Below are 12973 nucleotides of genomic sequence, written 5' to 3'. Positions count from 1 at the left end.
CTACGGGCAAAGTTTTCTAAGCGATGCTTCTGTTATTGGTAGAATTATTATCCCACTCCTGGGGATGTGGGACAGCTCTCCCTGTCTCCACCCTATCTCCACCCTACCACCTCAGTTCCCATGGGTGAGGTGGGGAGAGCCCAGGTAGAGTCTAGTAACAATGTTAGTGTTACTCTTCCTTGGGAAGGAAAGGGAAAGGTTCTAAGCCAAGTCAAGGAGTCTGTTATTTATTTTAGTTGCCCCCCCTCCGTAATTGTTACTGAATCAGCTGCTATGAGGGACCAACTCCAAAGACAGAACAGCATGTGGTGCTCTCGTGTGTGTGAGCTTCGACCATTTTTTTGTTTGTTCTATTAAATCCAACTCTCGCAGCAAGGAACACAGCAGAAGAGGACGTTTCCCATATGAGTGTTTCGTTCAATGGGGGTGGTTATTTCTGAATCTTGTTAGATGCGTTGCTTTGCTTTCTGTGTGTAGTTACAGGATACCTAGATGTCCCTGTTTTAGTCCCAAAGATGTTGCCGGCCGATGGTTGCAATCTTACACGAGAAACCAATGGAAACCTTGTCCAATCAATAGTAGAAGCCTAGCTTATTCTTAGGGGATCATGAAGCAGGTTAATATGCACTAAAACAGAAATAGGATAAAGACAGATCCTTCTAGGCCTTAATGGGTGTCTTAAAACTTTATGGTAAACAAATATCGTTTTTGCTTGCTTTTTTTAATTCAAGAAACTAAGTTTTTTCTGCAAATGCAAGACAAAGAAAACAATGGGGTTTGCTACTTCCAAACGGCTTTGAAAATTCAGAGAAAAGCAAGCAAGGTATAGACCCCAACCCAAATGAGGTGGCAGAACAGGTTTTGCAGTGAGTAGAGACAATCACCTGTACGGCATGTCCCAAGGTTGACGTCTGTTAGGAGTTTAGCGTTTACCAGACCACTGTCCCCAACTCCCCGTGCTCCACTGCGCTCATCCTGAGTGGGGCGATGCTTCAAGCTTGGCTCCTGATTAGCTAAGTGGTCTTGTTTATATTCTTTTAAACAATATGTTTTAAATGAACTCGTATGTCACTAACGAATCTAAGTCCACTTCCATTATATGTTTCCTTCTTTCAGTCACTCAGACCGATGTTTAGATCTGAGGGGGAAGGAGTCTGGTGGGTCCTCTCTATAATATTGCTAGTATGAATATTTACATTAGGCCTCTTTTTCTCTTTTTGTAAATATGGCTGCAAGAATTGAGTTTCAGATTTCATTTCCTTATAAAGATTCTCCTCTTAACACACCTACCTTTCCTAATCAGTCAAGACAATGGCAAACAGGCAGCTGTGAAAGTTAGGTTTATTGTGTCAACCTGGCCAATAGGAATATGTGGAATTAATCAGGTCGCAGTTTGATTGGAGGGCAACGAGATAAATGGCTCTGCAAGGCCCGCCCCTGTCTCTCTGGCTCTCTGGTGATAAGACCAGCATGCTGTTGCTTTAGCGAGTCCTCTGCCTCAACCTGTGTGCTGCACCACCTGTGGGCCAAGCCAAGTCGTGGTTCGTGTCACTAGAGCCTGAGGCTCCGTTGAGACCTGCTTTGCCACGCTGCTGGTGCTACATGGCTTGAGCTTGAGGCTGGTGGATCCTGTCGCCTTGCATTGCTTGAGTTTGATATCCCATCCAGGCCTGCTTCGATAAGCTCCCAAGCTACTGACTGTTGCTGACCCACCCTGCTGTTTGCTGCCTGCCTGGCCTGAGGGAAGACTCCACTGCCTGCTTCCTTGACCTTGGACCTGACAGCCCACTTGAGTCGAAGGACTTCTAGTATGTTAACTTGTTCCATGAAAGTGAGTTGAACTGAGCCCTCTGGACGTCTGTGTGGACTAATTAGCTGTTATATTCCTTCTCAACATATAAACCTATGCATATATATATATTCAGAAGTGTCCTGGTTTTGTTTCTCTGGAGAACCCTACCTAACACAACAGCGGTATGCAGGAAAGTACCTGAGAGGGGACGCATGCCCTCCATGCTACCTTATCCTCTGAGATGAAGTATTTTTATTTTAGCGTGATGTCTATGCATCGGGCTGCTAGCTGCAAGGTCAGTCATTCTTCTGGAGAAAGATGAGGTTTTCCACTCCCGTAAAAAGTTACAGTTTCAGAAACCCACAGGGGCCGTTCTACCCTGTCCTACACTGCTTTTGCTAAATGGTAGGTAAAAATTTCTCTATGCCAATACTTTAGTTCTTACAAACAGATAGTCCTTCTCGCAGGTCAAGATAAAATACAAGGAAAGCAACTAACGAATTGCTTCTCTTATTTTTTTAATAGAGGTACAGATGTTAGTTTTCAAAAGAACAAATTCTTCACCAAATAGGTGATAAATACTCAGACTTCCTTCCACTTTTGGATTTTTGATTGCTCACGTAGTGAGCTTTCTTCATTGAGCAGGTTCTGCTCTTTCCTCCATGCATTCCTGGAGTTCTCTTACAGCTGAGAACCATTGCTTCTGCCTTCGCCTTTGGGAACAACTGTTGCAATGTGAATAATCCAGGTATTGCGATATGTAGCGAGTGTATTTTGGCCCAATATCCCTCTTTCAACTGTGTTTTAAAAATTAGTGCCAGGGACTAATCCAATGAAGCATTAACAGAAGATCTTTATGCTCCAAGGGGAAGGTCGACAAGACTCTATCATAAATGAACAAGGAGGTCTCTAAAGGAAGCCAAAGGCAGATTAAAAAAATAAAAATCTAGGAATGGGTTTTGGGCTCCCACTGAATCCTAGCTCCATTTAAGAACATTTAGTTCTTACATGATGGCCCTATTCCATACTCACCCTCAGGAAGGGACCACAGAAGACATGGGTGCTATAGCAAAGTGTGGGAAGAATGGTGCCCGGCTATCAGACAAAATAGCATCTGGGGTTTTAAAGGCTTGTTTCCAAACAAACAGCCATCTAAGTGAGATGCCCTCTAAGCCCACATGGAAGAAGCACTCCAACATCAGTGACCAAAGAACTGCAAATCATATCATCTGAAGCCAAAGGAGAAAATAGTCTCAGAGCTCAGATGGTGCGGTTCTGGTTTGCAGAAGGCTGTGGATGACAGTGAGAGCCCAAGACACATTTGTGAGAGCTATGCAGGAAATGAGCCTCCGGCGATTTCCCCTGTACATGATGGAGGGATGGGAATAAACTGGTTAGAAAACAGAGAGTATTGGAGAGAGGACTACAGGAGATCAAAGTGATAAACCTGACTTGTCGGCTGATCCCTCCTATGCACTTTGGGCCTTATATTGTTTCCAACATTTTATGTGTGTGTGTGTGTTCCTTTTTCGTCATGTTAGGCTTTAGCTCTGAAGTACTTTGTAACTGGGATAGCCCAGTGAATTTTGTTATATGCTTTTCTCTGTAGATGAAACCCAGGATTGATGAACCTACAGAGACAGCAGGTGGAATAAGGGCTTCTGGGGGAGGGTGTGTGTGTCGGGGTGGGGTAAATGGGAGCTGATGTCAAGGAGTTCAAGAAGAATGTTTTGAAACTGATTGTGGTGGCAATTGTATGCTATTGCTGGATGTGATTGAACTATGGAATGATATGATATCTGTACTATCTACTAATAAAAAGGTTTTGGAAAAAAGAAAATGACTGGTTGCTTGGATTTTTTTTAAACTGCAATAACTAATTGCACTTTCTGTCAAATGCTCAAATCATTTCTTTATCCTTGAAATTCAGCAACATAATCTGTGTTTGTTCTGATTTGCTCTTTCAGTCTGTAAATTCAGATCTTTCTTCAGCTCAGGAAAATGTTCTTTTATTACATTTTAAACAGTTTTTCCATTCCATTTTGAATCTCTGAAGGATACAATATTTCTTTATAGCACTATATTCTGTTTTTATTATATTTGTTCTGCTTAATGAGTGTTTTAATCTCTAGGGATTTCTTTCCCGCTCTGGCTATCTCAAGATTCATGCATATCATTAGATCAACTTTCAGTCATGCATATTTGGTATTTTTCTACTAGCATTGTTTTGTCTCTTATTTTGTTTCCTAGTTAGGCAAGCTTAGTTTTCATTCCACTTTTGTGCTCTGTCATCCTATCCTTAAATTTACCCATTCATTGTGGCAGGAGCTTACTTTCATACTAATTTATTCAATACCATAAACCACTTGCGGAGAATCTCTTCATTTCTTGGTTAAATGATGTTTTGTTTCAGACTAGGTTATCTTTCTGTCTTTGGGTGTTCATTTTCCTTTGTCTGCCTCTTGACTAGCAAAAAAAAAAAAAAAATCCATGCTACTTCTTTTATCTTGCAAATACACAAGGTGGCCACATCTGTCCTTTTTGCTTTGACATATTCTTATCAATTCTTTGGACACTTATTTTTTTTTAAAAAAAAATCATTTTATTGGTGGCTCTAACAACTCTTACCACAATCCACATATCAATTGTATCAAGCACATTTGTACACGTTGCCTTCATCATTTTCAAAAATTTTCTTTTTGTTTGAGCCCTTGGTATCAGCTTCTCCCCCCCCCTCCCACCCTTATGGACCCCGATAAATTATAAATTATTATTATTTTCATATCTCACACCGCCCACTGTCTCCCTTCATCCACATTATTGTTGCTCATCCCCCTGGGGGTGGGGGTGCAACTTACTTTTAAACCAGACATTTTGGCCTTAACTTCCTTTGAGTTTCAGATCTGGGTTGCTGAGTTCTGTTTGCTTTTTGTAGCCTGGGGTCATGTGGATGGGAGCGTGGGAGATGTTTGTGGAACTCTTCCCTTTGAGGTCTCTTGAATGAGGGCTTGGGTTGGTTAATGAGGTGTCCTCAATTCGTGAATGTTAGCAAGTTTCCCAATTGAGTAAAGACTCCTGAAAGATGGTAGTTCTTCCTAACTCTTTGAAGATCCCTATTAGTCTATTAGTCTCCCAGGACTTTCTACTCAATTTGTTGGTCTGCTTCCCTCCAAATTGTTAGTTATCAATAAGAATGCTAAAGAAAAAAACTTTTTGTTAGATTTATTACTGGGGAGTCTCCATGACCTACAATCTGCTTACTCTTTTGTCAAAAATTATATCCTTCTTACATTGTTGCTGGTAAAATTTTGCTTTTTTTACAAAGGCAATTTTAAAAATAGTTATACTGATAATTTATTGATATTGATAGTTTTACTCACATATCATACAGTTCCACTGTTAAGTTGCCTTTTAAAAGAGTTGTACATGCATCCTCATAATCAGCTCTAGTAATCTCCCCTTTCCACATTCATTACTTGCTCCCCAATCCTCCCTGCCCCCATAAACCATTGCATCAGTTACAGTCTCTATGCATCCACTGCTTGTGTGCTTCATACACAGAGAACCCCAACAGGCACAATAAAAAGCAAAGACAAAATGAAACAAAGAAAAAAAGGAATAAAAAGATAAAAATAAAAATAAAGAGTAAGAAAGAAAAGATCACCAGCAACGTTTAAAAAAGCCAGAGAGGAAATTTTGGTGGTAGGAAAAGCAAGAAATATTTAAATCTAGAACAAACGCAGGTTGGATCAAGAGGGAAGTCAACTAGCCAGATATCATATTAGACCATCGTTTCATCCACTGTAATCAAATTTACAGTAATCAAAGCTGTTTTCTGTCACTCAGCGGAGGCCGGAGGGGATCTGCCAGAGGCTTCAGCTGACCAGAGACCCTGCAGTTGGATTTGGGGTCCCCACTGTCCTCCATAGTCTCTTACAAATTGGGTGTTGACAATTTAAACTCTGATTCTTTCCTCTTCATCATATTTGGATTTTGTTATTGTCATGTTTAGATCACACAGGCTGGGGTGCTTCTTCCATGTGGACTTAGTTGACTCCTCATTTAGATGGCTGCTCATTTGAATACGAGCATTTAAGACCCCAGACACTATTCTGACTAATAGCTGGGCACCATCTGCCTTCTTCACTGCACTTTGCTGTAGCACCCTTATCTTCAGTGATCTCTTCATGAAAGTGAGTATCAAGCAGTAAAAAAACAGTTTTTATTTAACCTTAGTAAAGTGTCAGAAGCAAGGGTCTTATTTATTTATTTTTAAACAGTTTTATTGGGACATAATCCACATATCATACAATTCAATAGTTTGATCATACTAAGAATTGTATAATAATTACCACAATCAATTTTAGAACATTTTTTTTCTTTCTTGTGCACGTTGTTATTGCCTCATTTCCCCCTATTCTCCCCTGCCATGTCCCCAAGAAACCATTAATCCAGTTATGATTAATAACTGGATCTACGCAGCTAGAATTCCATAGACAGAAAAACATACAACGACCCCCCCTAACAACAATAACAAAACAAAACAGAGAAAAGCCTTGATTTCAAAAGAAAGTAGAAAATATTAACAACTAGAACAAATTTTAAAAAGTCAAAAGGGAGATCAAATGATTTTCACTAGATTTTTGAAGCAGTTTGGAGGTAGCAAACCCCACTGTTTCCTTTGGCCTCGGGCTTCAGAATAAACTTAATCGTTTCTCAAATCAGTCTGGTCTTTGTCTGCAACAGTGACAGGCATTCCTGGATCCTTGAATTCTGGCAACAACACCAAGAACATCATTTATAAAGACAGCAAAAAGTTTTAAAAAGACAGGAAAGAAAGAAAACACACAAGTGGATGTCAGAGAGACCCTGGAAATTGCTCTTGAATGCAGAGCCGTGAAAGCCTAGGGAATGTTGAAGTCAAAGAGCTGAACATTAATTTCAAAAGGCAGCTCAAGAGGACAGAGTAGAGTACTGCGATGGAATGTACAAAGCCCTGGAGTTAGTATGCAAAAAAAGAAGAGCATGCACGTGGATAAAATGAAGGAAAACTTCAAGCCTTGAGTTGCAATATTGAATGATTCTATGGACAAAATATTGAAGGATGCAGGAAGCATCAAAGGGAGATGAAAAGAGCCCACAGGGTCACTGTATTAAGAAAAATTGGTCAATGTTCAACCATTTCAAGAGGTAGCATATGTTCAAAAACAGATGGTATTGAAGAAAGATGTTCAAGCGATACTGAAGCCATTCACCAAACACAAGGCTCCAATCGAATTGTTTTCACCAAGCTAATGGAGCACTGAAAACATGCCTTCATCGAGGTTAAGAGATCTGAACGGCGAATCAACTGGAAGAGATCCAGATTTGTGTCCATTCCAAAGAAAAGTGACTCAACAGAATGCAGAGATTATTGAATATCATATGCAAGCAACGTTTTTCAGGTATAACTGAAAAATAGCTGTAGCAGTACAACAGGGAACCATCAGAAATTCAAACCCATTCAGTAGAGGGCATGGAAGGAGACATATCATTGCTGATGGCGGATGGATCTTGGCTGAAAGCCGAGAATACCAGGAAGATGTTTACTGTGTCTTACTGACTGTGCAACATCATTCCACTGGGTGGAGCATAGCTAGAGGGATAAGGGGCAACACTGAGAAGAACGGGAATTCTAGAACATTTCATTGAATTCACGCAGACCCTACATGAACAAAGAGGCAGTCATTCTAAGAGAAAAAGGGAACACTGCTTGATCTGAAATAGCTCAATCTGTATGCTAAGCAAGTAAGATGAGGAGCCGGAACAAATGAAGGAGAACGTGGTGTCAGGAAGGCTTGTTCACAGCACTCAATGTGCAGACGCCACAACCTTGCTAGCTGAAAGCCAAGGGAACTTCAAACACAGAATGATGAAGATCAAAGACTACAGCCTGAAGGGTGAATTGCAGTTCATGTAAAGAAAACAAAATATCACAACTGGACCCCAAAGCAGCCTTATGATACATGAGAAAAAGACTGCAGTTATCAAGGATTTCATTTTATCAGAACCACAATCAACCCTCAAGAAATCAAATGACATATCGCACTATAAAACTCTGCTTCATAAAATCAACTATTAGAGTCAAAGAGCAAAGGTGTCACACTGAATACCAGGGCACAGCTGACTCAGTCCATGGTATTTTCACTTGCGTCACATGCTTATGAGAACTGGACAGTGAGGAAGGCAGACTGTGGAAGAACGGATGGTGTTGGTGCACAACACCGAAAGCTGCACGGACTTCCAGAAGAACAAACAGATCGATCTACTTTGGAAGAAGTACAGGCAGCGTGCTTCTTCGAATGGAGGAGGGTGAGACTTTGAGCATGTTATGTTCCAAGACCAGTCCCTGGAAAAGGACATCGTGCTTGACAAGGTAGGGGGTCAGCCAAACAACAGGAAGCCCCTCAGCGAGATGGGCTGACACAGTGGCTGAAAGATCCACATATAAGGGCTCAAACATAGCAACCGTTGTGAAGATGGCACAGGACTGGGAAGCGTTTCATTCTGTTGTACATAAGGTTGCTATAAGTTGGATCCTAACAACTGCTATTTTTAACAAGTAGTATGTTTTAACGGGGGACATCAAGTCACTGGGTGGAGCTCTACTATAATATCTGTCCATGATTCAAACCTAATCTTTGGGGACAACCTAAATTCTGCATTGTAACTTGCAGGAGCCCTGCTGGTTGTGCATTGGGCTGCTTACTGCCAATGGCAGCAGTTTAAAACTGCTCTGAGGGAGCTAGAGGAGGCCTTTTCCAGCCTTGTGAAGAGTTGCAGTCTTGGAAGCCCACAGGGAAGTTCTACTCCACTCCTTAGGGTCACCATGCGTTGAACTCAATGGCAGTGAGATTTGACTGAGACCTTGAGGTATTCTCAGGGGACCACTGGATTGCTAACCACGGGTTTTAGGTTCAACCTATCAGTAGTTCAGCAGGGTGAAGATGAGGCTATCTTCCTGGGTAAAGACCTGCAGTTTGGACACACTGTGGATGGACACGGTGGCGACAGCAGGGGGCTCAAGCAGGACATTTAGAGGACAGCACGGCGCTGGGCAGTGGCTTGTTCCGTTGTGCCAACTCAAGGGCACCTAACAGTGACACATGAGTTCTAATGGACTCAATGACGGCCAAGGACCCACGGCATAAACCTGCCCTTAAACAGAGATGGAGTTGAGAAACCAACACTGACAATGCTTTAATATTAGAAATGGAGAGGCTCCCCTCCACCCGTTAGTCATCTGGGGGAAACAGATCTGTTCTTGTTGGTGTCACTCCAGAATGTGTCTTATAAACGTTTTATTCTGTGTTGTATAAAGATAGGCCGAGCCTTACTGTTATTATCTAATAACAGGCTTACCTTGCGTCTTCTGCAGTAAATTTAAGGTTTTTTCCTCGAGCTCTTCAAGAATGACATCATCGTGGGGAATGCTCTCCAACAAGTGGAAGCGTTGGTTTTCTAAGTGAGGGACCTCGTGCATCACGACAGTAGATAAGAGTTGATCTTGTAACCCTTGGAACGTTACCGTGAAGTTGATCATAGTAACGAAGTTATAAACTGATGGAAGAAAGTGAGGATTGGCTATTTCCGTAGATATGTATAACCTAAAACACGAAAAAACCACCAGTTACTCTAGGAAAACATTTGCTTAATAATAGAAAATTTATCTTTCCTTGAAGTGTGCAGGGGTTACGGTAAATGTTATCCAGCCTTGCACACAAAGTAGGTTATCAATTTATATTATGTGAATACAGTTGCTATTTAATACTTTAAAAATGCAACCATAAATTTTGTTTATATATACTTGACCTATTTAATTATGCCCAAGTACAAAGCCAAAGACAAACGGTAAACAATCATTTTCAACCTGACACCTCTAGCCCTTATCTCGAGCAGAGCCTAGGGAGGTGAGGGGGCAAGGACCGAAGCAGGTTACAGGTGGTCAAACCGCATGGAACACTCCAGAGGGAGAGAGAATGGCGCCTGGCAGTTGTGCCATGCCAGGAAGACCCTCAAGCTGACGACTGCCCAATGGGCTGCAGCAGCACTGCGCTCCACAGAGCTTTCCCTAGCAGCATATTGGAAGCAGACTGCAGGCCTTTCAGCTGAGGTCCCTTTGGGTGGACTGGAGTCTCCAGCCTGTCCTGTAGGAGTCGGGCGGGTTAACCACCCGCACCCTGCAGCCCTCCTGTTGTTGTTAGTTGCCAGCAAGTGGACTCCAAGTCACAGAGACTTTAAGGATAACAGATCAAAACGTTGCCTGGCCCTGCATCATCTTCCCTGTCTGTGGCATGGTTTATAGTTCCATGTTGCAACCACGGTGCCAATCTGCCTCTTCAAAGGTCCGTCTCCCTCTTTCTCTTTGGATCTATCCTTCCCCAAACATAAAGTCTGCCTCTGGTGATAGCGCTTCCTTTTGTATTGTCATATAGCATTAACTCGCCCAAGCCGAGAGTCTTCACAACAGGAGGCAGTGCCTGTCATCTCAGCTTAGAGTACCGTACGTGTTCGAAACCTTCCTCGCTCGTTCCTGCTACCTTCTGCACCTTCTCTTCCATCCCTGTCCTTTCTGAACCCTTATTCTTTTGGGAAGACAGTTCTGTTGGCATGTAATTCGTATATCCTACAACTCAAGAGTCCGATCATTAAAAAGAGTCCTACAGTCACCACACAATCCAACTTAGAGCCCTGTCTTCTTTCTTGCACTCCTTTTATTGTTTAGTGCTTTCTAGAGATGAACATGAAACATGTAAGGTAGGCAATTTTTTGTTGTGATCCCTAAGGTTTTTAATGGATAATTTTTTGAACTAAGTCACCAGGTCTTTCTTCCTTGCCTACCTTAGTCTGGATGCTCCATGGAAACCCTTTTACCTTGAGTGAGTCTACTGGTATTTGAAATACCACTGGTGTAGCTTCCAGCACTGTAACATGTAAGCCACCACAGCATGCATGACACAGCAGCCCAAGAAAGCCGGGATGGTCTCTCACGTCCAAATAGCTTGCCAATGTGTCACATGGCCAGAAAGGGATCAGGAGGACACCAAATCTTCCTTCTGAAACAGTGCCCTTCACTTTTCTTGTTCTTTTTTCAAATCATTTTATTGGGGCTCATACAACTCTCATCACAATCCATCCATCCATCCATCGTGTCAAGCACGTTTGCACACATGTTGCCCTCATCATTCTAAAGACATGTTCTTTCTACTTGAGCTCTTGGTGTCAGCTCCTCATTTCCCCCCTCCCTAACTGCCCTGGCTGATTACCTACTGGCCCAGCCATTTTCTGATAAAGAGCAGACTTTCCCTTAGCCCTGCCCACAGGAAGAGTGTCCATGACCAGTCATTTTAAATGTCTTGTTCCTTTGGGAGAGATTCTGGTGGCAGCTAGGTCTTGACTATCGAAATGCTCTTTGCGAGGCTGGCTGATGGGAATCAGGGTCCAGAAAGCCTGCAGCTCCTGGGAAAATGGATACAATATTTCTCAGCTCTCCCTATGCAAAGGCTTATCTTTTTTGCTTTAGATAACAAACATGGATTTTTTTTTAAGCAGCAGAAACTATTCCTACCTCCTCTCCCTAAAATATGAGGCAACCATCTGGAACAGAGTTTTTCTGGGTGAAGGTGGGGCCAGTCCCCTCACCCCGAAGACTCTTGAGGGACCGCCTAACATTTCATGGGGCACAGCTGGGGAAATGCTGACCAGGAAGGACTTGCTGCATAACAATTCTACTCTTTGCTCTGCATACCAAATGTGATTAGCAGCCGAATATTAACAAGGGCCTTCAAATGCTCCCTCACCTTTTCCTTGCCAGGAGCCTAGATTGCACAAGTGCAGGATCCAAAGAGGGGGCCTTCGATGCCTTAAAAATACAGAGTTTACTCATTTCCACATGAGCTATTACCTGAATTCGGAGTTGTATTCAGTCTCAGAATCATTAATCCTTATGAAATATTGTCCTTTTTTCTTATAGATCGCCTTCCTTAAAATTGCCTTTAAACTCGGAGCTAACGTTTCAGGGAGATTCTGGAAAACAAAACCAAACCCAAGAGACAGCTCGGTTTCCAAAAGTCCCCGGAGTGACGTTTTGGAGTGACGTTTTGGTACGACAAGGGCGGTACAGTTGAAAAGAGACAGCATGGTGGGAACTTATAGCTCGTCACAAATCTGGACCCCAGCGAATGGCAGCTCTGAGAGAATTTAGCATGAATACTGCTTTCTTTATTATTTTTGCCCTTACAGTTATCTGTCTCTTAAGATGTATGTTCTTCGTGCTGGGCGCATGCACTGTACTCGTGAGCTGCGTGGACTCAGGGGTTGGGTGATATTGTTCAAATACCTGCAAGAGGACAGTCCCTCCTGTTTTCATAGCGTTTTCAATTTTCTTAATATAATTGCTGTCCTCAGTGGAGACCTCCTGTAGTCTGGCCCCTTCCATCTGACGGATCCAGTTATAGGCTTGCTTATGGGGGTCAATCAGCAGGGGCCACTGCTGGCCATTCTTGATCAGGATGGCGTTCTCTGCCGAATACTTACCCGGAGGCAGCCCCTGGTTATGCCACTGGAGGATCTGGAATGGAAATATCAGTGCTTGCACAAGTCCATGCGCTTCTTGACAGTGTGGACTGTCGGAAGAGATACTTTAGACAATGATGTATTTCCGAAAGGACAGAGAAAGTTAACAATGTAAAAGACCCCGCAGAGGGAAAAAAACCCCACTTTTTTTGGTCAGGTGAATAGGCCTTCAGTAAATTATATATATATATATATTATGCATCAGGCAGGATTTTTAGCATGTCCATTACAACAAAGCTGTTATGGGAGATAGAAATAAATAAATAATCCTAGTGATATACCCGTTTACAAGGACTTTAATGGAAAGAACAGGTGTACCTATGAGGGGGACTTTGAAAAGCTTGTGGACAAATGAAATGAAAAGACAATAGAATCTCCCCACAACGTTTCTAAAGCCCCCGGTACATTGTCCATGCAACAATGTAGACTCATGCAACGACATTGATGGCTGAGCTACGGAGCACTTACTATCTGCCCAGCACATAGACACCTTACCTATTTAAATTACTCTGACAACCTCCAGATTGAGATGAGGCACTGAGGTGAAAAGCAGTGAGCTGTTAGCTC

General features: G+C 42.5%; 1 protein-coding gene across 1 annotated transcript in view; it reads right to left on the bottom strand.

Moving 5' to 3' along the window:
- The window catches only part of DNAH14 (dynein axonemal heavy chain 14), a 387990-nt gene that overhangs the window by 46201 nt on the left and 328816 nt on the right, over positions 1-12973 (bottom strand). The window contains exons 65-67 of the mRNA XM_030887822.2: positions 12171-12401; positions 11736-11857; positions 9194-9438 (exon numbers count right to left, since the gene is read on the bottom strand). Coding sequence (XP_030743682.1) covers positions 9194-9438; positions 11736-11857; positions 12171-12401 — 598 coding nt within the window. The remainder of the gene's footprint in view (positions 1-9193; positions 9439-11735; positions 11858-12170; positions 12402-12973) is intronic.

The sequence above is a fragment of the Echinops telfairi genome, unplaced genomic scaffold, assembly GCF_000313985.2.
Source record: "Echinops telfairi isolate 266 unplaced genomic scaffold, ASM31398v2 ScPeMD7_7424;HRSCAF=8462, whole genome shotgun sequence".
NCBI lineage: Eukaryota > Metazoa > Chordata > Mammalia > Afrosoricida > Tenrecidae > Echinops > Echinops telfairi.
The sequence above is the reverse complement of the archived record's forward strand: the minus strand, read 5'-3'. Positions and strand labels throughout refer to the sequence as shown.